Raw genomic sequence first — 26779 nt, forward strand, 5'->3', positions numbered from 1 at the left:
TGAAAATCTGTCACCACAGATAAAGAAAAAAACTCTCTTAGTTGAAATTTAGATAGTATCTCTGCTTTTAAGAGGAGAAAATTGAAGCACATTAGACAGAAGGTCATAGACTATGTCAGATTGGAACTAGAATTTGGCTTTATATTTCTGTTAAGTAAGTGCTCAATTTTTCATCAGAATATTAGATTTTCACTTGAAGTTCATTTGCAGTAGAATAAGATCACCTGAGATGATAACATTAGGAAACATGAGTTAAATGTAGAAACACTGCCAAGAGTTAACACGCATTTCCATTAGTTGATGTTACAAATAAGAATTTTCTCTTTCTCTGTTGTTACCTGAGCGGTGGTAGGGGCAGACTTGCCGCTCTGAGCGGTCATGCAGGTGGTAGGGTGTCTGGCATCAAAGAGGCGCTCACACGTGCAGCTGACTGATGGGCAGCTCGGGCGGCTACAGTCCATTAGATCATGGTGGCCACTCTTAACCTCACAAAGGGTGTTTAAAATTGCTTAATAGCTTTAGGGCCCACTGTGGACATTTATTGTCAGATGGAACATCACAGATGATAGGCACCGGAGGAATCTACTCTCTCTAACCCAATTTTAAGGTGAAAAGCTCGGTTTCAATATAGTTCCCTCCTGAATTGACGCTGAAACCCTGCTTTTCTCACAGGGTTGTTGTGAGGATTAAGTGATTTTTGTGTGAAAGCAGGTTGTAAACTATAAAGTGCTCTTCCACATGTAAGGAGTATATGTTTAATATTTAGAAGTACTCAGTTTAATATTGAAAAATATTTTACTGGCACTGTTACAAGGAATAAAAATATTGTATTTGTTTTTGATATTCATGCATTATTTTATTGGTGTTTATTTGTTAATAGTCACTGTTGTCTCTTCTTCTAGAAACTAATATGTAATATTTTATTCTAGGGAGCTCGGGTTGGTAGAATAGATGCTTTCATTCAGAGCTTGGACAAAAATTTTATGGTTCCAGTAGGTGGCGCTATAATTGCTGGCTTTAATGATTCCTTCATTCAGGAAATCAGCAAGATGTATCCAGGTAAATAAATTAGTTGCTCTTCAGGAAAAAGTAACTAACAAACAAAAATCCATTTGTACATAGGCTACTATAATAAATCTTAATTTCCAAAGCTTTTTTACCCTCCTGAGTATAACTTGTTCTTATTTCAGGAAGAGCTTCAGCTTCACCTTCTTTAGATGTTCTTATTACTTTGTTATCACTTGGATCAAATGGCTATAAGAAGCTATTAAAAGAAAGAAAGGTAAGCCTTCCCTTTAGGTGTAAAATAATAATCTTATCTAGAATGGCACTCCAAATCATTGGTGTTTTTGCCTGTTGGTTTATCATTTTGGCTCATATTTAGGTATCCAGTACAGTCCTACAGGATTTTGTTTGATCTGGAACCACCCTAGGTGGTTTGCAGTTAATCATTGTCATCCTGTTTATCCAGATATTCCAAGGAATCTTGGACAGGTGATTTTGCTTTTTTCTTTTTGAGAAACTTCTACATTAGGGATTCTTATTAGTTTAGTAAAATTCAGTTCATTTATTACTTAGTTCTTCTTGAAAGACAAATGAAAAAGGCTTTTCTTTTTATTTTCGGAAGCCTGGAGACTTGTTTAGGGATGAGACATCAGTTGAAGACAAAAGAACTAGGTCAGAAGTTGGCCAGCTTCTCATTCTAAAGTAATAAATTTATCCCTTGCCATTATTGGAATGTTGACCTCACAGTTATATTGACTGTGAAAAGAAAAGTGACATTTGTGCTTGAAAACTGAGCTTTGTCTCTAACACTGAAAACTAGCATAACTCAGGACAGCTCCAAAATTGTAGACAGAGACAGTGTTGGCAAGGTGAGTCAGACTAAGATGTTTATTCATCTCTCTTCTCAGAGAGCTGGCGGACCCTGGTGCAGTTTTTGTATCTGTATAACTTTGGAATGCTTAGTAGCAATTGTAGCACCTTGGATTTTCTAAGAGTACTTTACATATTTTTAAATATTTCCATCTATGTTATTAGATAGATCCCCTCAACAGCTTCATGAATATGAATAAGCTTAAAAAATTTTGTGCCCTGTTTTACTCTAGTCTTTCTACCCCTGCTTATTCAGTTCATAGGAAAGTAATTATTTACATTTTTTAGAATTTATTGGTCTTAAAGACAGAGGAATGGAGACAGACAGACAGAGAGAAACATCAGTATGTTGTTCCACTTATTTATTCATTCATTGGCTGATTCTTGTATGTGCCCTGACTGGGGATTGAACCTGCAACCCTGGTATATCAGGATGATGCTCTAACCAACTGAGCTATCTGACCAGGGTTAGTAATTATTTACTTTTTATTGTGAGGATATCTTAAGGTTTACGTGATAGAGGAAAAAATATGCAACATTATTAGTCAGATTAAACCTACAATGACATACCACTACATATACACCTATTAGAAGGTCTAATTAAAAAAAAAACCCAAAACCTGACAATATTAAATGTTGGGGAAGATTGCAAGCAAGTAGAACTCAGACATTGTTGGTAGGAATGCAGGTAGTACAGCAACTTTGGAAAACACTTTGGCGGTTTCTTATGAAGTTAAACATACACTTACCATATTAACTAGTCACCCCACCCCATACTACTTACTCAAGAGAAATGAGAATTTATGCCTGTACAAAAACTAGCCATGAATATTTATAATGATTTTATTTGTAATTGCCAAAACCTGGCAACAATTCAAATGTGCGGCATCTGGTGTATAAACAAACTGTGGTACATACATACACAATAATAAAAAGGAACTCACTGCTAGTATATGAGCCAACATAACAACTCACAACTACATTATGCTAAAGGAAAGGAGTCAGACTTAAAAGTTCTACATATTTATTATGGTTTCATTTGTATATCATGTTGGAAAAGGCAAAAAATATCAGGACCGAAAAAAAGTAAGTTTCATGACTGTATATGTTTGTCAAAATTCATAGAAGTGGATACCTGCAAAGTGGACATTTGAAATTTTACTGTATGTAAATTATGTCTTGGTAAACTTGAGAATTTTTAAAAATGATTAGAATGAAACTCTAGTTTGATAAACTCCAAAAAGTAATCATCATGGTCATAGATTGTTGTTGCCAAGAGACCTCAGAAAATCTTTCAAGGAATCTTCTCCAAAGAATAGACGAAAGCTCTGTTTGTAGATAGGACAAGTGTCCTCTATTTCTATGAGAGTTAAGTTACACCAGATACCAGTGGTCTTAGCTCTCTCATAACTAGTTGTTTCACTATGGAGAAGGTACTTGAATTCACAGATTTTATTTCCTCATTTATGAAAGAAACAATTGATACCTCAGGCTACTTCTAGTTCTAAAACGCTGTAGAATATTTTTTAAAATACTGCACTTCCTGGGGCAGGGGCAGCATGATCATGGTAATTGGCCTGTGACTTAGTAATCCAGCACAAGTCCCACTGGTAATTTATACATCAGACATTTTGTAAGGTTAAATATTTTAAGATGATGGTCTCTTCAGTTTCATGGTGCCTCGTATCCATTTCTACCCCTACCGGTCAGTCTTGGCCCTCCATCTAAAGGATGACAAGCCCACATAAAATAGCTCGGTCTGAAATATGGACCAGTATTTCTGTGAAATTCACAGTAGATAAAGTTGAGTGTGGGATGAGTTTCCTGGAGTAGATATTTAGTTTACCAAATATTTATTGAGTACATGTTTTGTTTCAGGCACATTATATTGATATAGCAATCAATAAAGTAGACAGAGATGGAGCTTACATTGCATTTGGGGGAGACCAGCAATGAATGAGTAACATAAAACATAAATTACAAAGTTTGCTTAATACATAAATTAGAAAGGTGAAAAGTGCTCTGGAAAAAAGGAAGAAGAGTAAAAATAAGGGAAGTTGGGGATGATGACGTGGTGGTGGTGATTGATGGGAATTGTTTTTTAAATGCAGTGGTTAGGACAGTCCTCACTGAAAAGGTGACATTTTAGTTGATGTGAAGAAGTTTGAGGGAATATACACAAGTGATGGAGAAGAGTGTTTTAGGCAGAAAGCCAGATGTATTGTGTTTAAGGAGCAGTAAAGAGGCCAGTGTGGCTACAGCAAAGTGATCAAGAGAGTTGTGGGGGCTAAGGTCAGGGTGGTAATGGGGTGGGCTGATCATGTAGGGCTTTCTAGGTCACAGTAAGGTCTTTGCCTGATATTCTGAGTGAAATAGGGAGTTACTGCAGGGGTTTGAATAGAGGAGTATTGTGATCTGACTTTTTTGGAAGACCTCTCTGGTTGCCATGTTGAGAACAAATTAAAGGGGCAAGGGTCGAAGCTGGGACCCTGTTAGGTTTTTACAGTAGTCTAGAAGTGATGTTAGCCTGAATTTAGATAGTAACAGTGGAGGTGGTGAGAAGTGGTTGGGTTCCAGGTCTGTTCTGAGCCAATAGGAGTTCCTCATGGATGTACTATATGACAGAAAAAGAGAAGTCAAGAATACTTGTGAGATTTTTGACCTGAGCAATTGGAATGATGGAGGAACCGCTAACTGAGATGAGTACCTGTGGGTTTCGGTAGAAGGCCAAGAGTTCAGTTTCTGACAAAACTGAAGTCAAACATCCATTGACACCTAGATAGAGATGTCAAGTAGAGAGTAGGAAATGAATCTTGTGTTAAGAGGTAGAGTTGGGCTGGAGATAAAAATTTGAGGAATTAATTGGCCAAGAGACTAGATGAAATTGCAAGAGAGTGAGTCTGAACAGAAAAGTGCAGGAACTGAGCTCTGGATACACCAACATTAAGAAGTCTGGGAGAAGAAAAGGTACCTGCAAAGGAGTTTCAAATAACAGCCCTGACTGGTGTAGCTCAGTGGGTTGGGTCTCAATCCTACAAACTGAAAGGTCACTGGTTCGATTCCCAGTCAGGGCACATGCTTGGGTTGCAGGCCAGGTCCTTGGTTGGGGGTGCATGAGAGGCAACCAATTGATGTTTCCCTTTCTTTCTCCCTCCCTTTCCCTCTCCCTAAAAATAAATAAATAAAATCTTTAAAAGTAAAGGAGTTTCAAATAACAAAAATTTGAAGAGGAAGCATAATTTTTTATTTTTCAATTACAGTTGACATGTAATATTATATTTGTTTCAGGTGTACAACCCAGTGGTTAGACATTATGTAACCTACTAAGTGATCACTCTGATAAATCTAGTCCCCCATCTAATACCTTACATAGTTATTACAATATTATTGGCTCTATCCCCTATGCTGCACTTTACATCCCTGTGACGATTCTGTAACTACCAATTTGTGCTACTTAATCTTTTCACCTCTTTCACCTGTCTTTCCAACCCCCTCCCATCTGGCACTCATCAAAATGTTCTCTGTATCTATGATTCCATTTCAGCTCTCATTGTTTGTTAGATTTTGTGTTTTAGATTCCACATAGAACTGAAATCATATGGTATTTGTCTTCCTTTGACTTATTTTACTCAGCACAATACCCTCTAGGTCCATCCATGTTGTTGTAGGTGGCAAGATTTCATTCTTTTTTTATGGCTGAGTCATATTCCATTGTGTATATGCATCACTTTTTAAAAAAACTTTTATTTATTTATTTATTCTTAGAAGGGAAGAGAGGGAGAGAAACATCAATGTGTGGTTTCCTCTCATGCCCCTCCTACGGAGGACCTGGCCCACAACTGAGGCATGTGCCATGACTGGGCATTGAACTGGCCACCCTTTGGTTTGCAGGCCTGCGCTCAATCCACTGAGCTACACCAGCCAGGGCTGTGTATCACTTCTTTATCCGCTCATCTATTGATGGACACTTACGTTGCTTCTATATCTTGGCTATTGTAAATAATGTTTCAACGAACATATGTATGTATGTTTTTTCAGTTTAGTGTTTTGGGTTCTTTGGGTAAATACCCAGAAGTAGAATTGATAAGTCCTTCTTTGTTTCATTATAGAACCTTTGTTTTAAAGTCTATTTTGTCTAATATAAGTATTGCTACCACAGCTTTTTTGTTTGTTTTCATGTTCATGAAATATCCTTTTCTATCCCTTTACTTTCAGTCTGTGTGTGTCTTTGGATTGGGAGTGAGTCTCTTGTAGGCAGCATGTGTAAAAGTCTTGTTTCATTATCCATTCAGTCTCCACATGTCTTTTGATTAGAGCATTTAATCCATTTGCATTTCAAGTAATTGTTGATAAATATGTGTTTATTGTCATTTTATTATTTGTATTTTTATCTAGTAATACTGGTTTGGTAGTAATGAACTCCTTTAACTTTTGTTTTTCTGGGAAGCTCTTATCTGTCCTTTGATTCTAAATAATAGCTTTGCTGGGTAGAGTAATCTTGGTTGTAGGTCCTTGCTTTTCATCACTTTGAATATTTCTTGCCAGTCCCTTCTGGCCTGCAAATTATCTGTTGAGAAGTCAGCTGACAGCCTTATAGGAGCTCTCTTATACGTAACTAACTGCTTTTCTCTTGCTGCTTTTAAGAGTCTCTCTTTGTTTTTAATTTTTGGCATTTTAATTGTGATGTGTCTTAGTGTGGACTTCTTTGGGTTTATCTTGTTTAGGACTGTCTGTGTTTCTTGGACTTGTTTGTCTATTTCCTTCACCAGGTTAGGGAAGTTTTCTGTCATTATTTTTTCCCATAAGTTTTCAATTATTTCTTGCTCTCTCTCTCCTCCCACTGACACCTCTATAATGTGCATGTTCGTATTCTTGAAGTTCTCCCAGAGGCTCCTTATACTAGCCTCATTTTTTTGGATTCTTTTTCTTTTAGCTTTTCTGATGGGTGTTTTCTGCTTCCTTATCTTCCAAATCTCTGATTTGATCTCTTCTGCTTCATCTACTCCACTACTGATTCCCTGTAATATGTTCATTTTAGTTAGTTTAGTCTTTATTTTCGATCAGTTCTTTTTTATATTTTCTATCTCTTTTATGTTTTCTGTCTCTTTATTGAAGTTGTAAGTTCATCTACTCTCCCCCTAAGTTTATTGAGCATCCTTATAACCAGTGTTTTGAACTCTGCATCTAATAGATTGCTTGTCTCTATATTATTTAGTTCTTTTTCTGGAATTTTCCCCTGTTCTTTTGGGACACATTTCTTTGTTTCCTCATTTTGGCTGCCTCTTTGTGTGTGTTTCTATGTATTAGGTGGAGCTGCTATGTCTCATGGGTTTGGTAGAGTAACCTTATGTAGTAGGGGTCCTGTGGGGTCCAGTGGCACAGCCTCCCCATCACTTGAGTTGAGAATTCTAGGCCCATCCTCATGAGAGCTGTGTGTACCCTCCTGTTGTCGTTGAGTCTTGATTACTGTTGGCACCTCAGTGGGAAGGATTTCCCCCCAGACGGATTGGTGCAAGGACTGGCTGCAACCACCATGGAGGATCAGCTGTGCAGGGGCTAATTCTATAGAACAGGGCTTACTTCACTGGGGCTCTGGTGCCCGCTGAGTCCTCCCCTGGAACACGTTCCTTGTGGAGGAGGTTGTGTGGTGTTTCAACGTAGGCTAAAGCTCTCCAGCAGGTGTGCTGGCTCTGGGGCCTCCTGGGAGGTACGGGCCAAGGTTAGCCACCACCTGTGCCCTGCCCAGGACCACCCAGCGTGAGCTACAGAGTTATCTGCAGATGACTGCTACTTGTGCTGGGCTTGGAGGTACCCCAGTGAGGCCAAGCTGTGAACCGAGGCCGGCTGCTGCTAGTGCTGGGCCTGGTTGTGTGCTGCCATCTTGACCAGAACCCTTTCATAGCATTTTAATACTTATACATAGGTGGGTAATATTCTATGGAGTTTGAGACAGACTGCATAAATATCTCAAATATCAAAGCTTTGAAATACAATTCGTTAGTTGTCTTTTTTATTTTTCATAGTTGTTGGCTTTTCTTATGTTGTAGCTGCTTTTTGCCTTATATTGATCATTATGGAATATGTAATAGCTGCGACAATGAGACTTTTACACAAAGTTAGACATTTAAAGAGTATAATTTATTATGTATTGATACATAGAAACTTAAAAAATTTAATATGCTGTTATATAAAATAAGCGTCTGTTTTTCTTGAATTGAAACTAAATAGCTAATAATATTAAATATTTGCTATAAAAAATTAATACAAGTCTTGAAGTGATTTTGTAGTTCCATTTACTTAACTAGCAGATTAAACTGATTATTTTAGTGCACGCCCCTAAGAATTACCATCAGGTGTCTGAAATGAAACTTGGTCCTTGATTATAGGTAGTCTAGTAGACTAGTGTCCACCTTGGAGTTTGCCATTGATCTTTCCATTCTTGGCGTCCTTTGCTTGATAGATAGCAGATGCTCATCAGATGTCTGGTGAATGAGCCAGTGCAGGGTATTTGGGCACTCACAGGTTCGCTGTTGCGTAGTCTTCTCTTGTTCTGGATGTATAGTCATCCAGAAAGAATAAGCGTCTTTCTGGAAAATCAGTTAAAAAGCAAATCACATTTTGATATTGACTTCATTAAATTAGATGTTTTACAGAAACATTTCCCTATATGAACATAGTTGAAACCTTGTGAAAAGGAATGAGTTGAAATGGTGAGTACCTGTTGTGTATGACAGGTACCGACCGCACTTGCGGGCATGGGACTTCCTTCTGAGCAGGTACTCCCCTTCCAAGGCTCTTTTCTTATGTCCAGATGATGGAATTGTTGATTTGAGGGGGTGTTCTTAGATTTTGGAATCTAAGCATTTCTGTTATGCCATGGTTTTTCTAACTTTTGACATTTAGGGTTTGACTTTAAAGTTTTCAGCTACTTTTAGATGACTCAGAGGCCCATGCTTGTGTACGTTTTGCTTAGTATGAATGAAAATGCACCCGCTTTGAGGATGACCTTCAGGAATATGTAGCTTAGCTGGTGAATGGCTCCAATATATTGGCAGCCCAGCTCTGCTTTTTGGGGATGTTGCTCTTATTAATCATTAAATAAATATTTCATGGGAGGAATTTTATGTTCTAGTGATATTTATGAATTGGGTGGCTCTATCTCAGCTATCAAGAGGTAACTCTCTTTGTAACATCCAGAACTTTGTTCTTTTCCTTTTATCTTGGTAGAGAAGTATGGAATAAACAGGGACAGGACAAGAATAGGATTATAGCTACCAGGTATTAGCATGAGTCTATAGGAGTCCTGTTAGCTAATGTTAGTTATTATAACCAGAAAACCCTTTTAAGCTGTGGAAAAGTAGGTGGTGTGGAACAAACATTTTTATGAATGTGTACTGTATTCCAGGAACTCTGCTAGGTTTATTAAATTCATCATTTCATATTACTCAGAGTATGTTTATGAGGTAGCTATTATTCCCGTTTTACAGATGGAACTGAGGCTCAGAAAAGCTAAGTACTCTTACCCGGGGCCCACATGTAAGTGGCAGAACTGCCATTGAAACTCAGGTTGGTGTAATGCTAAAGCCTCTGCTTTCTGTCTTACCACTCTGCTCTCACTGCTTCCAGTATTGAGGGAGTGTTCATCTGCTCTGTGCTAGGCACAGGAGCCGTAAAAATGATGGTTTTGTGACTCCCCCACATTTTCTCTAGTGGAGTATGTACAACACCACAGACTCTATTGGGTTAACCGGTTTTATTTAAAATTCTTTGTATAGCATTTACTTAGAATAGAGACTATCTGCAGTAGTAACCTTCAAAGTGTTAGAATAGCTCATTTGAGAACTCTGTCACTGTAAGCGAATAAAATTGTTCTTTAACAACTTCATTCATCAGGCAAGTCTTTCCATTGAAAAATGTCGTTGTCCTCCATAAACCATAATTGCATATATGTAGCATAAATATTGTTTTTTTTATTGGATTTGTTGCAGAAGTAAGGGCCTCTTTTGTTTAAATGGACTTGCTTTTGAACTGTGAAAATTTAATCGTAATAGTTTATTGGTTCAGCTCTGGAGAAGCTGAGGCAAAGCTATTTTGCTCCATCCAGAGCTATTTATATACCATCACTGAGAGCTCCTTTTTATATTATTGGTGTTACTGTGTACTAAAAAAGGAGTGTTAAAAGAAAACTTAGGATTTTTTTATTCTGTGCCCTTATTCACCACAATGATATTTTTAGAGGTTATTTCATCTAGTATATCCCTTCAGAAAAGACTATCTTTTTTCAAAATAGAGGCAGACAAGAACTCAGCTTGAAGCCATTCCTTCTCAAGCCATCTTTTTTGAAGGGTGGAAAGATCAGAGAAAGTAGAACTGTGTGTGTGAATTGAATGTCTTTGTCCTTAGCGCCTTCCTGATCAACACATCTGCTTCATTGAAGGGAGAAATGACCATGAATTTAACTGAAGCAGCCTTGAAGAAAAGGGGTTAAAATTTAAGAGACTGTTTCTTTGAGTTTCTCTAAGCAAAAAGAAAGATCAGTCTCAAAGTTTATCCTCGCCTCTGTTTTGCTTCCAGAGAAAACCATTATTCTGCTTAGCTTTCCTTTTAGAAGAGTGCTTTGTTGAACAGGGCCGGTAGGTAATCATGGTTGCAAATAGCTGCTGACTCGGACAAGTGCAGAAGAGGAAGGACATGGGAATGGCTGCTCCAGTGGCTGGCATTTCTTAGCTGAAGCTTGGAGGACAGGCTAAGTTCTAAGAGAACATCAGACATCTACTTCAAACAATAACAAAGCTGAGTTTGGACTTATTAGTATATCTGCAACCCTAAAAGTGGAGTAGTTGAATCTCAGCAAAAGCATGAGATTTCAAGCCTGGCTGTGGGGCCTCAACAGAAGAGTTTGAAATTGGTGTTTAGCCTGTGATGCAAAGACCGCCACACGTGCCTGGATCCTTTAATCTGGCCGCACTCAGAGAGAGCAGCACACTGATACCTTCAGATATGGACATCTGTGCATGGAGAAGTACCTGCAGTCTGCTGTCCACTCACCTTTCCTGTCATCTTTGAAATATTAGGCTACTCGTTATGTTTCTCTTTTGATTTATTATCCACCAACAAGGCATACTGTAATAATATGTGGAGTTCTTTTTACATCTTATTCTGTAACATGAACAGTATGTTTCAAAAAACATGATTACAAAAGACTTTTTTCTTTAAAATTTAGTGAATTATGTGCATCTTTGGGTTATGGGGAGGAATAGGCTGAACGTTGGGCTTCATGACTGCAAATTGGTTTGCAGAAGGCCATGTGAAAGGTAATGCTCAGTATAATTCAACTTCTCTTTCATTAACATCTTGAACTATGGTCCAGAGTTTTATATTTTTAGTCTGGAAATGTAGCTGACATTAGCATTCAGGTATACAGCTCAGTTTATCTCTAGTGAGAGTCTCTTAAAATTAGGTTAAATACAGCAAAAAAGACATAGAAAATCAATAACATTTCATTTCTTTTAAGTAAGATCTTTCTATATACATTTGCTTGGGGTGCTAATACATTTCTCCCTTTATAGAAGTATTTTATAATAAATGTCAGTTATAGATTTAACTGTAGCAAAAAATATATAGTGCAGGTTCTGGTAGTGCCTTTAATATATCAGGTAAAAAATGCTTAGCTAAGTATTAGCATAGGAAATAGTGATACAGTCTCCTAAATGATATATTTTAAATGTAGTGATATTAACGGGAGAGCATTTAGGACCTTAATATCTGCAATATTGTAAGATTCAGTATATTGTGCTTTCAGATAATTTAAGCTCCTTTGCTTATTGGATTACCTATTGTAACCCTTCACATAGAGTAGAGATACTATAAATATTTGCAAGTGGATGTTAGCTTGACTTACAACTATATATTTTTTTGTCTAATTACTCCCACAGTAGTGACATGAGATTTAGTTACCTTAGTGTTATGTTTATTGTCTAAAGATTTTTATCCCAATGTTAGCTGCAGTTAACACTGAATTCTAGTGCCATTACCAAGTGATTGATAGAACTGATTTGGTTAAAACTAATTTGTTCAACTATTAGAAATTGAACATTGGGGGGAAAAATCTCAGTTTTTTAATAGGCATGTATACAGTAGTAAGTTTAAAAGCACTGCTAGGGCTATTACTAAGGATACATTCTTCTCTCTCTTTAGAAATAGCTAAGAACAAATTAAGTATAGTTTACTCAAACAACATAGAGTCGAAAATCTACATATAACTTCTGACTCCCTTGAAACTTAACTACAGTGAGCCCTGGCTACCTGTGGGGGATTGGTTGGCTCTAGGACACTCCCCCACCCCTGTAGATACCAAATTCTGCAGATGCCCAAGTCCTTATATAAAATGGCATAGAGCAACGTCTACAGTAGGCCCTCCATATCCATGGATTCCGAACCATGCATTGAAATGCTCAAATCTGTGCTGTTCAAGGGTTGACTGTACTCTACAAGTGTGACCACATTGGTGAGTGTTGTGGCAGCCATACTAGTTAGAATAATATTTTAAATTCTTCCTCACCTCTGAAATTTTTTTTTGTTACACTGGAGGGAAAACATAGTCTGTAAACCGCATTTCTGGGCTATTACATTTATTTCTTTTGATGAGAAGCTGATGGATAGGAGAGAAAGAAAATGCAGATGAAGACTTTGGTTTATAATATAGAGAAAGGAAAATCAGCAATTAATATCTAAAAATGTGACTTAAAAATACAGAGCATTTAAATTTGTGACCTACCTACTTTATAGTAGATGAAAACATGTAAAAGAAACCCAGGAATTCTGCTCTTCATTAACACTGGTGTGGTACTAAAAGATTATGAATTGTTCCAGTTGCTGGAAAACCTCTTAATTTCTTTATTCCATTTGATGATGGTTTCACCTTCTGAAGTGAATATTGAAATACTAATTTAAGAAGGAAGGGTCAGAAATCATTATATGTTTAAGGAAAGATGCCTACCATAACTTTTTTTTTTCTGTTTCTGGTGATAACATTTGTCTCCTTAAATATTTCTACAATTTTTAAATGACAAAAGAAAAAGACATCACATGTATCAGTGGGTTCAATAAGTATGACAAATATTGATACTGACTTTTAAATACAAAAACTGTCAATTTCTTTTAATCTAAGATTTCATAATTCTGACATGTTGAGATCAATCTTATAAAATATCCTAAGAATTTAAGAACAACAATTAGTTTAAAAAATTTTCATGTCAGGATATAAAATATACTGTGCATCAACAAGGGTAAAAATGCTTGTGGTCTTCAGTAGACTCATTAATAATTCATAAACTTGGTAGGAATTTTCCTCTTCTTTTAATCTTTACCTAACAAAAGATGGAGTTAGTTATCTATGTGCTTTAAACATGAAAAAGCTCTTCTGAGTGCCAGTGTGGGACCAGACTCTGCAACCCTTGTCTTACAGAAAACTGAAGCAGTTTTTGTGGCCTTGGGCGTTAGAGAAGCCTTTCCTGCTGTCTCCACAGCAGGGCTGGCCCTTGGCCCTTAAGTAGATCTTCAGAGTTTATGGGTTTTGACTGTGGCTGGAGGAGGCCAGTACAGATGGGTGTTCAAGGGCAGACTTTGGTGGGCAGATTTTTCATTTCAGTTCTTTTGAAAGGGCTTACTAGGAGAAGAAAGTATAATTTTAGGTCAAACAGTTGCCAACTTAATATTTATTTGTAACTTCTTACATGTGCACATGAAATTTTATACTCACAAAATATACGTATTTTTATTTCTTTCCTACATTATTTTCTAGAGTGGGATCATGAATACAATTTTTAGTTTTTAGTTGCTTTATTTTTTAATTGAGTTTAGAGAATCGTTGATTTTTCAGTTTATATGATTTAAAAGAAATACATTTTTAGGCTACCTTTTCCTAAGTTACTTATATTCTAAAAGCCTGGCACATTTTTCTTGGTGTTGAGAAAACTGATGAAGAAGACGAAGTCCCTTCTTTCAAGGAGTTTTCCATTCTACTAGATTGTCATAGGCAGTATGCATTTTGGCAAATAAATGAGGTAATTTCAAATTGTGATAAGTATAGTGAAGGAACCAAAATAGGCAATGGTGTTGGAGTGAGACTGAGAGTTGGGAATGGGCAGGGTTGGAGAGCTGCTTTTACAGGGAAGTAACAAAGGAATGTCTTACCAATCTGTGTCAGAAGGAACCACTGGTGGAATGACCTGGGAGAAGAGCTTGTGAGTCTAGGGGAAGCAGGCATATTCACTGTTGGCAAGAAGGGTGATGCGGCTGGTGCCATAGTAAGTGGAGGGGAGGACAGTTGCTAAGTTGGGTTTTTGGCTGGGCCAGATCATTTGGGCCTTATAGATGAAGGGTTTGTTTTTTTGCACTTACAAATGGAAGTCATTGGGAGGGACATGATCTGATTTATGCTTTTGAAAGACCACTCTGGCCTCTTTGTGTAGGACAGATTGTAGAGAGGTGGGAGAGGAGGCAGAGAAATCATTTAGAATGTATTGCTGTGGTCCGGGACAGAGGGTGACAGCCAATTGGATGAGAGCTGTAGCCCTGGAGGTTCTGAAAAGAGGATTGATTTGTGATAGATACGTAATAGCCCCAAATCAGGTTCATTGCCTTCTTTACTTAAATCCTGTGGTTTCTGATAATTGTGTCAGCTTTGAGTCTCATTGGATTGCAACAAAGGAAAGAACTGCTCCTAGGCACATGGATGAGTGTCATTTAATTTACATCACAGACTTTCACCAGGCAGATTTTGTCTTTCTAAATTTGGCAAGTTGCAATACATATTTATTTGATTTTCTTTAAGTGTAACATTTTGTTATTGCAGGAAATGTTTTCATATTTGTCCATCCAACTAAAGAAGCTGTCAGAAGCCTATAATGAAAGACTGTTGCATACACCTCAAAATCCCATATCTTTAGGTAATTTATTTTTCCTATAAAAAAAAATTAGCACTTCTGAACCATCCCCAGCAGGAAGCTGGTATTTCTAGAATGAGTATGAATTCTTTCTGGTTACAGTGTTATTTCTAAAGTTATTACAGTATTAATTTGTAAATTGAAAAGGTTTAGTTAGCCTTTAGAAATGCTTTAATGTATTTCTGAGATAAAAAACTATATACTGAAAGAATCCAAATCAATATTAAGTATTATAATGAATAGACAGAGAAATAATACTTTAACTCCTGCTTCTAATGAAAATCATTTGGTCACTAGTAAGGATTCTATATAAAAAATTTCTACCAGTTAATAAAACACCATAATATTAGAAGTTTGTTTTCTTGAGTGTCTCTATGTTGGAGAATTCTGTATTTATGGTAATTTCCTTTGTTTGTATAAGAACTATATATTTTTGTCATGTAGTACTAGACCTACACAGGATAATATGCATGTTGACTTTTATGCATTAAGGAACTTTTAAGCTTCATACTTACCCTTTTTAATTGTGAATATATGCAGTATAATATATTTCATATTTCATGTACATTTGTGGAAAGTAAGGAAACAGTCATTTGTAACTAAAACCTTTTTCTGGAATGAGCTTCCATGGAAAACGATGTGGCTATTAATATATAATGAACCTCATCCCAGTCAGTCCTTCACTAGCCTATAATCTAGGCAGATATAGTGGAAGATGATACAGTATGGTTTGAATCCCTGTTCTGCCATAGAGTAGCCCCTAACTTCCTTTCTCCTATCTATAAAAGAGAGATAATGATCCCGCACATGCAGAATTGTGAAAGAATGGTTGAGATTATATTTGTAAACTATCTAGTATGGTAAGTCTGTCCTCAGGAAATGGTGCCTGTCATCAGTGATTGGTGGTATGAATAGAGTATAGTTCACCCATATGACCTCAGAAAGAATTTTTATATCCATATGCAGAAGTTGATATTACTTAGTCTTACATGTGTGCCGAAATATATCCCACATTCTCATTTTACAACTTCTTAAAACATTGTTGTATTTGAATAAACTGCCATATTGATCACGTCATAGTTCCATCTGTTTAATTGGAAAATTCACTCTTCAGAGGGGTGATATGGAAATTCTGTCCGATTCTGAGTATGTTAACTTATATTAACATATTTTTGTCTGATATGCAAACAAATCCTGACTATAATTTATTAAGTGCATTCAAGTAAAATCATGCCACTTGACAATGAATAAAAAGTAATGTCTCTGTGAAATAAGCCAGTTAGAAAAAGACAAATACTGCACTAAGTCATTTAGATGAGGTACTCAGCAGTCAAAATCAAGAGAGACAGGAAGGGCAATGGTGGCTGCCAGGAGGGGAGAACTGGGAACTATTTTTTGTTAGGTACACAGTGTTGGTTTTACAAGAGGATAAGAACTCTCGGGGGGGGGGGGGGGTGGTGATGGCTGCACAACAATGTGAATGTATTTAATGCCACTGAACATGCACTTGAAACTGGTTAAGATGGTAAATTTCACGTCGCCTGTGTTTTTACACACAGAAAAGTAATGTCTCCATTATTATGTGTTGTTTTTTTGAGGCTCATTGGGATACTTTTTTTCCTTTTCAGCCCTGACACTTAAGACACTAGATGAACACTGTGACAAAGCTGTCACTCAGCTGGGCTCAATGCTTTTTACCAGACAGGTTTCTGGGGCCAGGTATGTTTAAAAGAGGCTTGGATTTATTTAGCTTTTAAAAGTTAATTTCAGTAAAGTACCTTTCTTTAACAATAGCCCCCCACGTACATGCTGAACTACCCCTGAGAATTCATCGTGCAGTAAGTGACGACGCGGTACAGAATCCAGGAGGATAATGTGCACCTGTGTTCTGCCTAGACTTGAAATAGTCACAGAAAGATAAGAATCTTGTTGGTTTTAATAGACATACAGAAACAAAAGTCCATTACCTTTCTGTGCAAATATTTGTCTTTATTTTCTTTTGTTAGATAATCTGTGGTGTCACTTAATGGTGTTAGAAATAGGTCATCTTTGTTACTAAATTTAAGTGAAAATATTTTTAAGGAAAAGCCCATTTTCTAAACTAAAGAAGGTTATGCAATTCATTTTTAAAAATTATTATTATTAAAAGATTTTATTTGTTTATTTTAGAGAGAGGGGAGGGAGGGAGAAAGAGAGGGAGAGAAAGAAACATCGATGTGTAAGGGAAACGTTGATTGGTCGCCTCTCATACACACCCTATCCGGGGACCTGGCCTGCAACCCAGGCCTGTGCCTTAACCGGGAATCGAACCGGCAACATTTCTCTGTGTGGATGATAGTCAGCCAGCTGAGCCACGCTGGTCAAGGCAGGTTATGCAGTTCTTGTCTAAGTACTGCCTTTTAAAAATGTAATTTTTGCTCTTTTATGTACATGGCTTAAAAATTAATTTAACGATGTCAGAGAAAAATGACTTGAAAAGAAATATCTTGTGCTAAGTATTCTTCTTTACATTCTTCTATTATTTTTCTCTGACTACCAGAGGTTAGAGATTTTACATGAAAGAACAACTTTTTAAAAGAAAAAAAATCTTAGATTAGTTGAGCTTTTACCTTGATGAACTATGTCTGTACAACACAGCATAGTTGGGTACTTCTAAAATGCTTTTCTTGGCCTTGTGTTTAGTGTTGCCACTATTTGTCTTTATGTTTAAGTTGATCTTAATTGACTTCTTTGGGAAAAAAAGTAACTCTTAGAAATCTGCTTATATCAAGTATGCCAATGAAATCAATCTTAAAAAATACATATGCCATTGCTGAGAACTACCCCACTGTAAGCAGTTATATAATTTCTTCTAGATCCTTGCTTTAAAATTTAAAACCCTTACTGCATAGCACTGGTTAGATAGGTGTCATTTTTGTTCATTGATGATTTGAGATGACACATGGTAATTAATCAAAATGGTTGGCTTACTAGTTTCACCATTCCATTAAAGTCTGTATATGTGAAGTTACATTCCATATTTGGTACAAAAACAAATAATTTTCTTTTCACCTCTTTGAAGAAGATGTACAGGTGTTTGTGATTCTGCAAGCTTGTACCTCTTTATAGTATAAGATGAATACATGGTAATCATGTTTCCATTTAAAATTGAGTGTATTGTATACTTTTTAGTTTAAGGCTAACACAGTCTCTTTTCATAAGCCACGAATAATGGCTGTTTATAACCCTCTTAAGTAGATGTAAGGCTTACTAACACAGATATCTTTTGTCTATGGGTAGTATACTAATATCACCAGACATAGTAAATTGGTAAATTTTTTCCATTTTAGAGTTGTGCCTCTTGGGTCTGTGCAAACTGTGAATGGCTACACTTTCAGAGGCTTCATGTCACATACGGATAATTACCCGTGTGCTTACCTCAATGCCGCATCTGCCATTGGAATGAAGACACAGGATGTGGACTTGTTCATACAGAGACTTGACAAGTGTTTAAAGACAGTAAGAAAAGAACAAAATAGAGAGAGCGATGTATCTGGAATTGACAGCAGTGACAAAACTGAAGGTGTGAGTAGTGAAGAACTCTAAAAGTAGTAATAGAGTTCTTGACACATAGCAGGATTCTTCCTCATGACAGGTGAAGGGGTTCTTTTTGATAATTTGAAAGAAATGATGCGGCAACACTACAGGCAAGCAGTTTAAAGATAAGACTTGAGATATTTGAGTTGAGAATGTCATGGAGCATGTTTGGTCAGGGAATAGAATATGGTCTGATTGGCCACTGATGATTGTTACATTACTTATTCTTACACTGCCTGAGTCATTATGATGCTTAACATATTATAATATACAATTAGCATTTTTCTAATTGTGAGAATAATTTGTCAATTAAGCATTATGATTCAGACAGTTCTTACTAATGTGAGGTCAGTATAATTACCACAGCACGCTTTGAAATGTGTAGACTGCTTCTTCCTAACCATCTCTGCTGTTCACAGATTACTTATGCTTCTGATCACACTGAATTTAGAGGATCTCTAATGCTACTTAGTACTAGATGTTTGTTGATACGTGTAAGTCACGGTATGCCTGTAAAATGGGAAGCAGAGTCAAGGTGTAAGCTGTAATTTTCTCTCAATAGCAATGGTTCTCAACAGATGATCTGCTTATATCTAGGCAACGTCTGGGACATTTCTGGTTGTTTTGACTGGTGGGATGTTACTGACATCTAACATCTCTCAGTGGACAAGACAACTTCCCAAAACAAAGAATTATCCATCCCCAAATTTCAGTCATGCTGAGGTTGAGAAACACTGCTCTAAAGTCAATGAATTCCTCAAGTAATGAGTTTTCCATATCACTTCAATTATTCAATAGTGCTTCAAAGAAGATAGCTCTGTAATGTTATCTCAGTATATGGTTCAGCTCCTAAGTAGTAACTGGGTTACCAGTTCTAAATATGTAATTATAAATTGTTTTATATGGCACTTGTGTGTTTTTCCATTTGGGCAAGTGAAAACTTTAATTCCACTGTTTTTGCTTTAAGCAGACTTTGTGTATTGGTTGATTTGTTCAGGTGTGCAGAGCCACCAGCCAGAGTGGTTAGCCATGGGTATTTTTGAACATATTTTTCTAGGGAGGTGAAAACAGTGTAGTATGATAAACAGGTATAATCCCCCTCCCTGCCCACATGCTCACTTTTTGAGTCTGAAATTCCAGAATTACTGGCTGTAACAATTGTTTTGTGGTTAATTTTAAGAAATAGACTGATGTCTCATAGTCTGAGGAATTAGTGAAGCCTCTGAACGCACCAAATGGTGAAGCCGTGTTTCCTAAGACCTGCTCTATAAAACATCGTTCTTAAGAAGGCCTCATACGGATAAAAGATTCTGTGGACAAATAGTTTGGGGACTTTGAAAACCTGCCTATTGGCATATTAAAGGCTCTACAAATTCCTTTGAAACCGGTTTGAATGTATCCTTATTTGAAGACTGACATGCATTGACCATACTTTTAAAAACACTACAGGAGAGAATGCTGCCTTCATTTCTGGGTGGTTGTTTTTTCCATTGATTTGGCGGTGTAAACTGTGAAACAGGAGCTCAGACAGATACTGCTCCCACTCGTGTAAGTCAGAACGCTTCAGACACTGGCTTGACGGTAACCTTGGAAGTCAAGACTTGAGATAAAATGCTTAATTATAAATGTCATAAAAGTTACTTTTAAATGAATTGGGTTCAAATACTTTAAATATCTGTTTTTAAAAATAGTTTTAATAACTCATTTTAAAGGAGTAAATCCTGGATTAAAAGGTTGTGTAATGTTTTCTGTGTGAATTTGGGACTGAACTGTAGAACCAATAAAGCTGAAAAGTCCCCACAGAACCTCCAGAGTCCACGAAAGGGGATGAGGGCCGCTGCGAGCGAAAGTGCCGGCAGCGCACTGACTCTCCAGGTCAGCCAGGACTGGTTGACAGAACAAGCGCTCTGTGCTGTGTGATCATCATCTAGCTGAAGACAGGCCAGAGCTGAGAGAGTAGCAACGTTGTCTCATCTGCAATGTATCGGCAGTTCTTGGACTTCGGCTGCTGAATAGATAATAATTCTAATTGAAGATAAATTACATGAACCCACATGGGAATGATAGATATGTTACAACATTTCATTCCTGGTCCATGAAATCAGCTGCAGTTTTTATTGTTAGTGCTTTCTTTTCACAGGTGTTGGAATTCCAGTTCTATTCCTGCTGGTTTAAAGTTGACCTTGAGATTATAGAATTCCTGAGTTTTTGAAGGGATGTTATAGGTTCTGTATAGTCAGGCTTTCCTTTGCCCCCACCCTGATGATGTTGTCCCGTGTTCACTCCCAGTCGCACATGAAAGTATAAAAAAGTATGTGCAGACAGTTGTTATTTTAGAGGGCTGGTACTGAAGGCTACTGGTAACGCTCATAACTGGCCTTCGCTATCCCGGAACTGTGGCAGGCGGGCGGTGGACGGTACATTTTCCAGTTATTGGCTGAGATGACCTCTTCCATCTTTGTGGTCCACCTGCTCTTCCCTCAGGCTGTCAGGTAGAATTTTGGAGTACCATTGGGCTGCGGTAGTCTGTCCAGAAAAGAAAATTGGATAACACAAAATATTCTTTAGGCATTACACGTTGCGTTCCTTACATGCACAGCAGGGAAAGGAATTTTAAATCCATCTCTCCATTCGGCTCTTGTGTTCTCAGCTGATGAATTCTCACTCTGTCAGGGAATGATACGTGATACCAGCCTTAGGAACTCAGTGTTGAAAGGTAAATCTTTCTATTTAGTTTTTTCTGTTAGTTGAATAAAATTATAGAATGTGAATTATTGAATACAGTTCTGTTCAACCAATAGGCACTTGATGTACAAAATGGTAAATTTAAATATAACTTTTTTCAATATTTTGCCTCAGTATGTTACTCTACTGTGGCTATTTCTTTAACCCCCCCATAAGAAGAACTTTAACAAGGCCTAAGCTACAGGATGTGCTCTTACTTTTAGATTGTATGCCTAGGGTAGGTTTTAGTGAAATTTAAACAAAGGTAAATTGAAAAAAATTAGAGTAAGCAAAGGTAATTTTTTTTAGCCAGTGAGGTTGCTTTGATACTGAATTAGTAGCTCACCATGAGAGTTAAATTCTTGTGTTCTTTCATGGAGGAAGACAGCCAGCAATTGACAAAAACAGCAGACACCAATGAGTCTCATTCTTGTTACACTTGGAAGTTTTTCTGAGTACGTCCATTGGTGTATGTAATAGCTGGGTTTTCTTTTCCATTTTCTAAGATGCGCTGATTTCTGCCAAGCCCTTAAATGGTTTTGTTATCTTGTGCTTTCGTAAGACCAATCTTATTTTGTAATTAAAAAATCCAGTTTATGTACACAGATGTTTGATACCCTGTGAATAATTTGATAAGAACAATTGAATTTGCTTTGTTAGGGAAAAACAAAAAACCTGTAAACTTTTTTTTCCCTTGTCTTTCACATTGTGTTGATGATACGTGTTTTATGGCTACGTGTAACATACAGGGCTAAGACTTACCCACTGTGTTCTTTTGTGCTTTTTTTTTTTTTTTTAACTTTCCTGCTCCTTTGGCCATTATGGTATATACACATGTAAGGTGATGAGCTCAAGGCTAATGAATATATCTTTATAATTTTCCAACTAATAGTCTACAGTTCAATCTAAGGCCTTATTTAGGCAAAATGGAAATGTTTATACTGAATTTTTTTTCAAGTGGTATCAACTCGAACTTTTAGAGAAATGTGAAGAAAGGCTATGTTTAACTGTATAATTGTGGGGATTTTAGTCATTAGAATTGAAACCGACACTAACCTGCTAGCCTATTTGTTTTACTAAACAAGAAAGATGTTTCCAAAAATATTTTTTGGTGTAGACTGTTTAAAAATAAAAATGAATTCTATAATTTATTACATGAAATAAATTTTTAATAAATCATTGACTGTACACTATGTTTTACCTAATCATTGAAGTACAGGTAACACAAAATTACTTGCCTATTTTTGATTCAGTCATCAGTATCCCCTTGCCTAGATACCAGCAAGAAAAGTCATACATACCTATAATGAGTCATAGGGGGTGGAGGGTGGTTAGAGTATTTTATTAAAAAAAAAAAAAAAAAGAAAGAGATGACATTCCAGCAACCATTTTGTAAACAGTCTATTGATTATATAAAGTTGGATGCTTAGAAGTTAATGTTTTTTAAAAGAAGAACTTTATCTTTTATTTGAAAATAAAATAGGTTAGTATCACTTCCTTCTGCAGCAGGTTTCACTTCTCAACTGTGTTGTTTGAATTTTGTGGGTAGTTTTCATTTCATTGGGAGTTCGATTCCTGCACTGGGCCTTATTACCGTATGAGCTCACATATTTAACCTCTCTGAATCTCAGTCTCATTTTAAGTGAAATGGGTACAACCTTACAGGATTGAGACTAAGTGAGATGATAGTATAAGAAAACGGTCAATTCAGGGCCTGAAACATAGCACTTGACAACCACTGTAATGCGCTGCACAAAGCTATATTGTACTGAGTGGTGCTAATTTTAATTAGCATGTATTCATTATCTAGTTTAGTAGCACTTTTATCTTTGTACAGTTTTTTTTGAGAGGGAGCCATCAATGAGTTTTGTCCATTCTCCAGCGGAAATTAAAAAGTATATAGTTGACCATCTTTTTTTTCCCCGAGGTTTTTGATTTTGGTTTCTATGAGTTACCTTTGGTTTTGCATTTATATTTGAGAATATTTTTAAAAAACATATTTAAAGCGTGTTAACTATTTAACGCATCTGAAATTTCAGATCACAATGTACAGAAGAAGTTGTGCCCCTGTGACTTCCACGTCGATTGTATTATTCTGCCCACAGAGTTTGGTATAATCAGCAGATCTGCAAGTGTGGCAGCACTAATTCATTACATTTAGCTCTGTTCTTAGGTGACTGTAGTGGAATGATCGATCGTGGCTCCCAAATTTACATCTCAGCAGACAGACCTCTTTTCTGAACTCCACACTGTGTGGAACTGCCCGATCATTTCTTGGATGTCTAACAGACATCTCAACTTCTGCATGGTTCCTTGATCTTCCCCTCCAAAAAACCAGTTCCACCCACAGCCTTCCCCACTCAAGTCCTTTCACATGTCTGTTCTTTCAGCTGCTTAGACCAAAAGCCTTGGACTTAACCTCACCTTCTCTCTTTCTCACATCCTATATCTAATCCATCAAGAAAGCATGTTGGATATACCTTAAAAACTTACCCAGACTCAAACCACTTCTCACCTCCTCCTCTGCTACCAGCCAGCTCTGAACAACCCATGTTTCTCATCTGGATTACTGCAGTAGTTCCTTCCCCTCGTCTTGCTTTCAAACACTGTGGGCATTTTTTTTTTTTGCCTTAGAGCCTTGATTCCAGCTATTCCCTCTGCCAGTGAACATTTCAAACTAGATGTTTGGCTAACTCCCTCACCTCCTTCAGGTTTTTAATCAAAGTTTCCCTTTTCAATGGGAAAGTTTGAGGTCTACTTAGACTACATTTTTTAAATACTGTAGTCATCTCCCCCACTTTCACATTGTCTAAAAGTTATCTCAGAATTGAGAGTGGAGCCTCAATTTTCCTGTGTATAGGAATCACTTGGGGTTCTTGGTAAAATGCAGATTTGAATTCAGTAGGGCTGGGGTGAGGCTGGCATTTCTAGCAAACGCCTGTGTGATACTGTTGACCCATGGACCACACTGAGCAAATGTCCAACACACTATGTATTTGACGTATTTATTATGTCCTATAGATTGTCTCTCTCCCTCTCTGTATGTAGAACATAAGCTTCACCAGGGCAGGGTCTTCGTTCTGTCCTCTTACGTATCCCAAGCACCTAGACACCTGGCACATGACAGGCTCTCAACTATTGGTTGTGTGAATGACTCAGTAGGCATTATTAAATATTTATGTAACTATGAACTCCCAGCTTGTCTTGTGTCACTGAAACTATTCGTGGTTTTCCATTGCTTTTAGGATGGAACTCTTAAAAATTGTATTTGGTGCAGCCGACGCAAAAGGTACTGCTCTGCCCTCCCTTCTGAGAAAGACTTGCTTCCTGCTGCAAGTCGTGTGCTCACCTGACAGCCTCCCTGCTATTAGTTCCTGCAAGTTGAGCTCAAAACTCATTTTTTGAGCCAAAGTCAAGCTCTTTGGTCAATTTCAGGGCAAGTGGTAGTATAGGTGCCTGGCTATTTCACCTGACTTGTTTCAGAGCCCCCTGGGGGCTGGCTCAACTTTGTGGGGTCTACATCACAGGCTGATGGCACCCCCTGCCAAGCCTGCTTCCCCCCTTTTCTTTTATAGGGTGTTACTCCCCTGTAAACCTTTTGTCCTGTCTTTTTAGCTTTTAAAATTGATTTTAAATTATAGTCAACATACGGTGTATCAGTTTCAGGTGCACAACAGCGATTAGACATTTGTATACCTTACGAAGTTATCACAGTAAGTCTAGCAGCCTTGTGTCATCCTACAGAGTTACTATGATATTATTGACTATATTCCCTTCACTGTACATTGAGTTCCCTGACTTATTACAAAGCTGAGTGCTGTTTTGCATCCCCCCCTCCAAAAAATAGGGTCATAGGCAATAAAAGGGTCCTTTTATACCACAGAGACAGAAAGTACTTAGAGTTAGAAGGCTGTTGGGGAAAGAAAAACAGACAAAACAAAACAATGCAAAAATAAACCCTCGCTTGGAGACGTGAACCTGGAACTGTGCCATCCGAAAAGCTGGGCTGCATTGGTCTAATGAAACCCCCTCTTTAAAACTGTCCCCAGTAAGAAAACAGGTCCTGAGAATGACTACCCAAAGTCACATGGCTAATTTCAGGACAGACAGAGGCAGATCTCAGTCTTGGAGTCAGGAGCCGCCAAGAAAACATTTGTACACCTTTTAGGTCACTTTTCTTTGTTTCCTTGTAAAATGCATCAACTCCTTTTTGTACCTTCAGTTCCCTGTGCCTGCTCCCACCAGGCCCGTTTCATTCCCTGTTTATCACTGCCAGCAACTCACACCATCCAGGGTGAGGGTAGGAGGGGTGGGGGCATGAGGGGTCTGGGGTGGGAGATAGGAGCCTTTTGCACAGCTGCCTTTTGTACAGCTAACTTTTCTTCAAGGCCGATAAAAATACTCTTCAGTTTTATCTACTAATTATAAGTAAATGGACCTTTTAACATGGGTAAATACAGCAATTTTTGTTTGCATTTATGATCATTGTCTATTTTCCATTTATTCCCATCTATTTGCAGTAAGTGTATTTTTGAGCCAACTTGGTTTATGCTGTTCCCCAGGAAAAAAAAAAGAAAAACCCACAACCACCACACTGCTTATATAGCCATCCCCGAGGAGCCCAGGCTTCCTAGGCATGAAATTGACTGACGCACACAAAGGCAGCAGGTGCGCGGCCACATGCCACTTGACGCCTTTTTTTAGTGTGTGTTTATAATCAGTAAATGGCTGTGGGTGTTTAAATGGTTCCCTAATACTGATGGAGAGCGGATGCTGTTATAACTTGAACTTGTATTGCCACGCAGATGGTGGAAATAAAACATCCAATTCTGCACACAGTTTTGTCCGTCCCTCACTTGTGAAAGATCGGCTGAGTGTCAGGCCTGACCCGTGCCAGTGGGGGGACTGGGCATGGTCAAGGGAGAGCAGGGACGCTGTCAGTTTCCAGATTGGCTTTTGTGTTGAGAGCCCCCAGGGCAGCGGGGTTCCAGTAAGTGAGAGGAGGTTCTGTGGCAGTGGACCCCGCCCTGGAGTTACTGGCCAGCAGCCCCAAGAGCCCCTTCACATCCAAGATGTGCCTCACACCCTTGACCTTCTCTATGACAGAACTATTCCGAACCTAACCGCACCTCCAGGAACTCTCCCTGCACCTTGCTCTCCACCTTGCCCTTTCTTAGACACCTTGAAAACGGGTTGGTTCAGCACAGTGGCGCCGATACCCAACCCCATGGCACACACTTAGCTTGCCCTGCCTGTCCCTCAGATTGCCTTCCATCTGGGGATCATTGATCTACTTACATTTGGCTCCTTTTCCTCAGCACACTGGAGAACCTTAGTGAATGTTGAACAAATGAACAACTAACCTGTTCACGCTAAAGAAATAACCAATAGGGTTTAATGTTAGCTTATTCCAGAAATATTTGTTTTAACAAATTGGGGATAAAGATAGAAATGATTCTGGGTGGGTTTGGGGGAAGGAAGTCCTCCCAGCACCTTAAGATTCCCCAGGAGCAGGGGTGGGGGGGTGGTGACGACTACTTGGGAAGAGATCAAGCTTGGGAGGGCTGTGAGCCCTTTGTCTGGGGCAGTGGCACTGGCCCCAAATTTTAACACTAAGGGATGATTCCAGTCTTCAGGGTTAAAGAAACTGCTACATG

At 37.9% G+C, this 26779-nt stretch overlaps 1 protein-coding gene across 2 annotated transcripts in view; it reads left to right on the plus strand.

Moving 5' to 3' along the window:
• The window catches only part of SEPSECS (Sep (O-phosphoserine) tRNA:Sec (selenocysteine) tRNA synthase), a 37203-nt gene extending 14901 nt beyond the window's left edge, over positions 1-22302 (plus strand). For both annotated transcript variants that reach the window (XM_024573617.3, XM_024573618.3), the window contains 5 exons: positions 930-1059; positions 1191-1282; positions 14732-14825; positions 16451-16541; positions 18152-22302. In XM_024573617.3, the coding sequence (XP_024429385.2) occupies positions 930-1059; positions 1191-1282; positions 14732-14825; positions 16451-16541; positions 18152-18407 (663 nt within the window). In that variant the 3' untranslated portion in view covers positions 18408-22302. The remainder of the gene's footprint in view (positions 1-929; positions 1060-1190; positions 1283-14731; positions 14826-16450; positions 16542-18151) is intronic.
• The last annotated feature ends 4477 nt before the right edge of the window (positions 22303-26779 follow it).

The sequence above is a fragment of the Desmodus rotundus genome, chromosome 4, assembly GCF_022682495.2.
Source record: "Desmodus rotundus isolate HL8 chromosome 4, HLdesRot8A.1, whole genome shotgun sequence".
Classification (NCBI taxonomy): domain Eukaryota; kingdom Metazoa; phylum Chordata; class Mammalia; order Chiroptera; family Phyllostomidae; genus Desmodus; species Desmodus rotundus.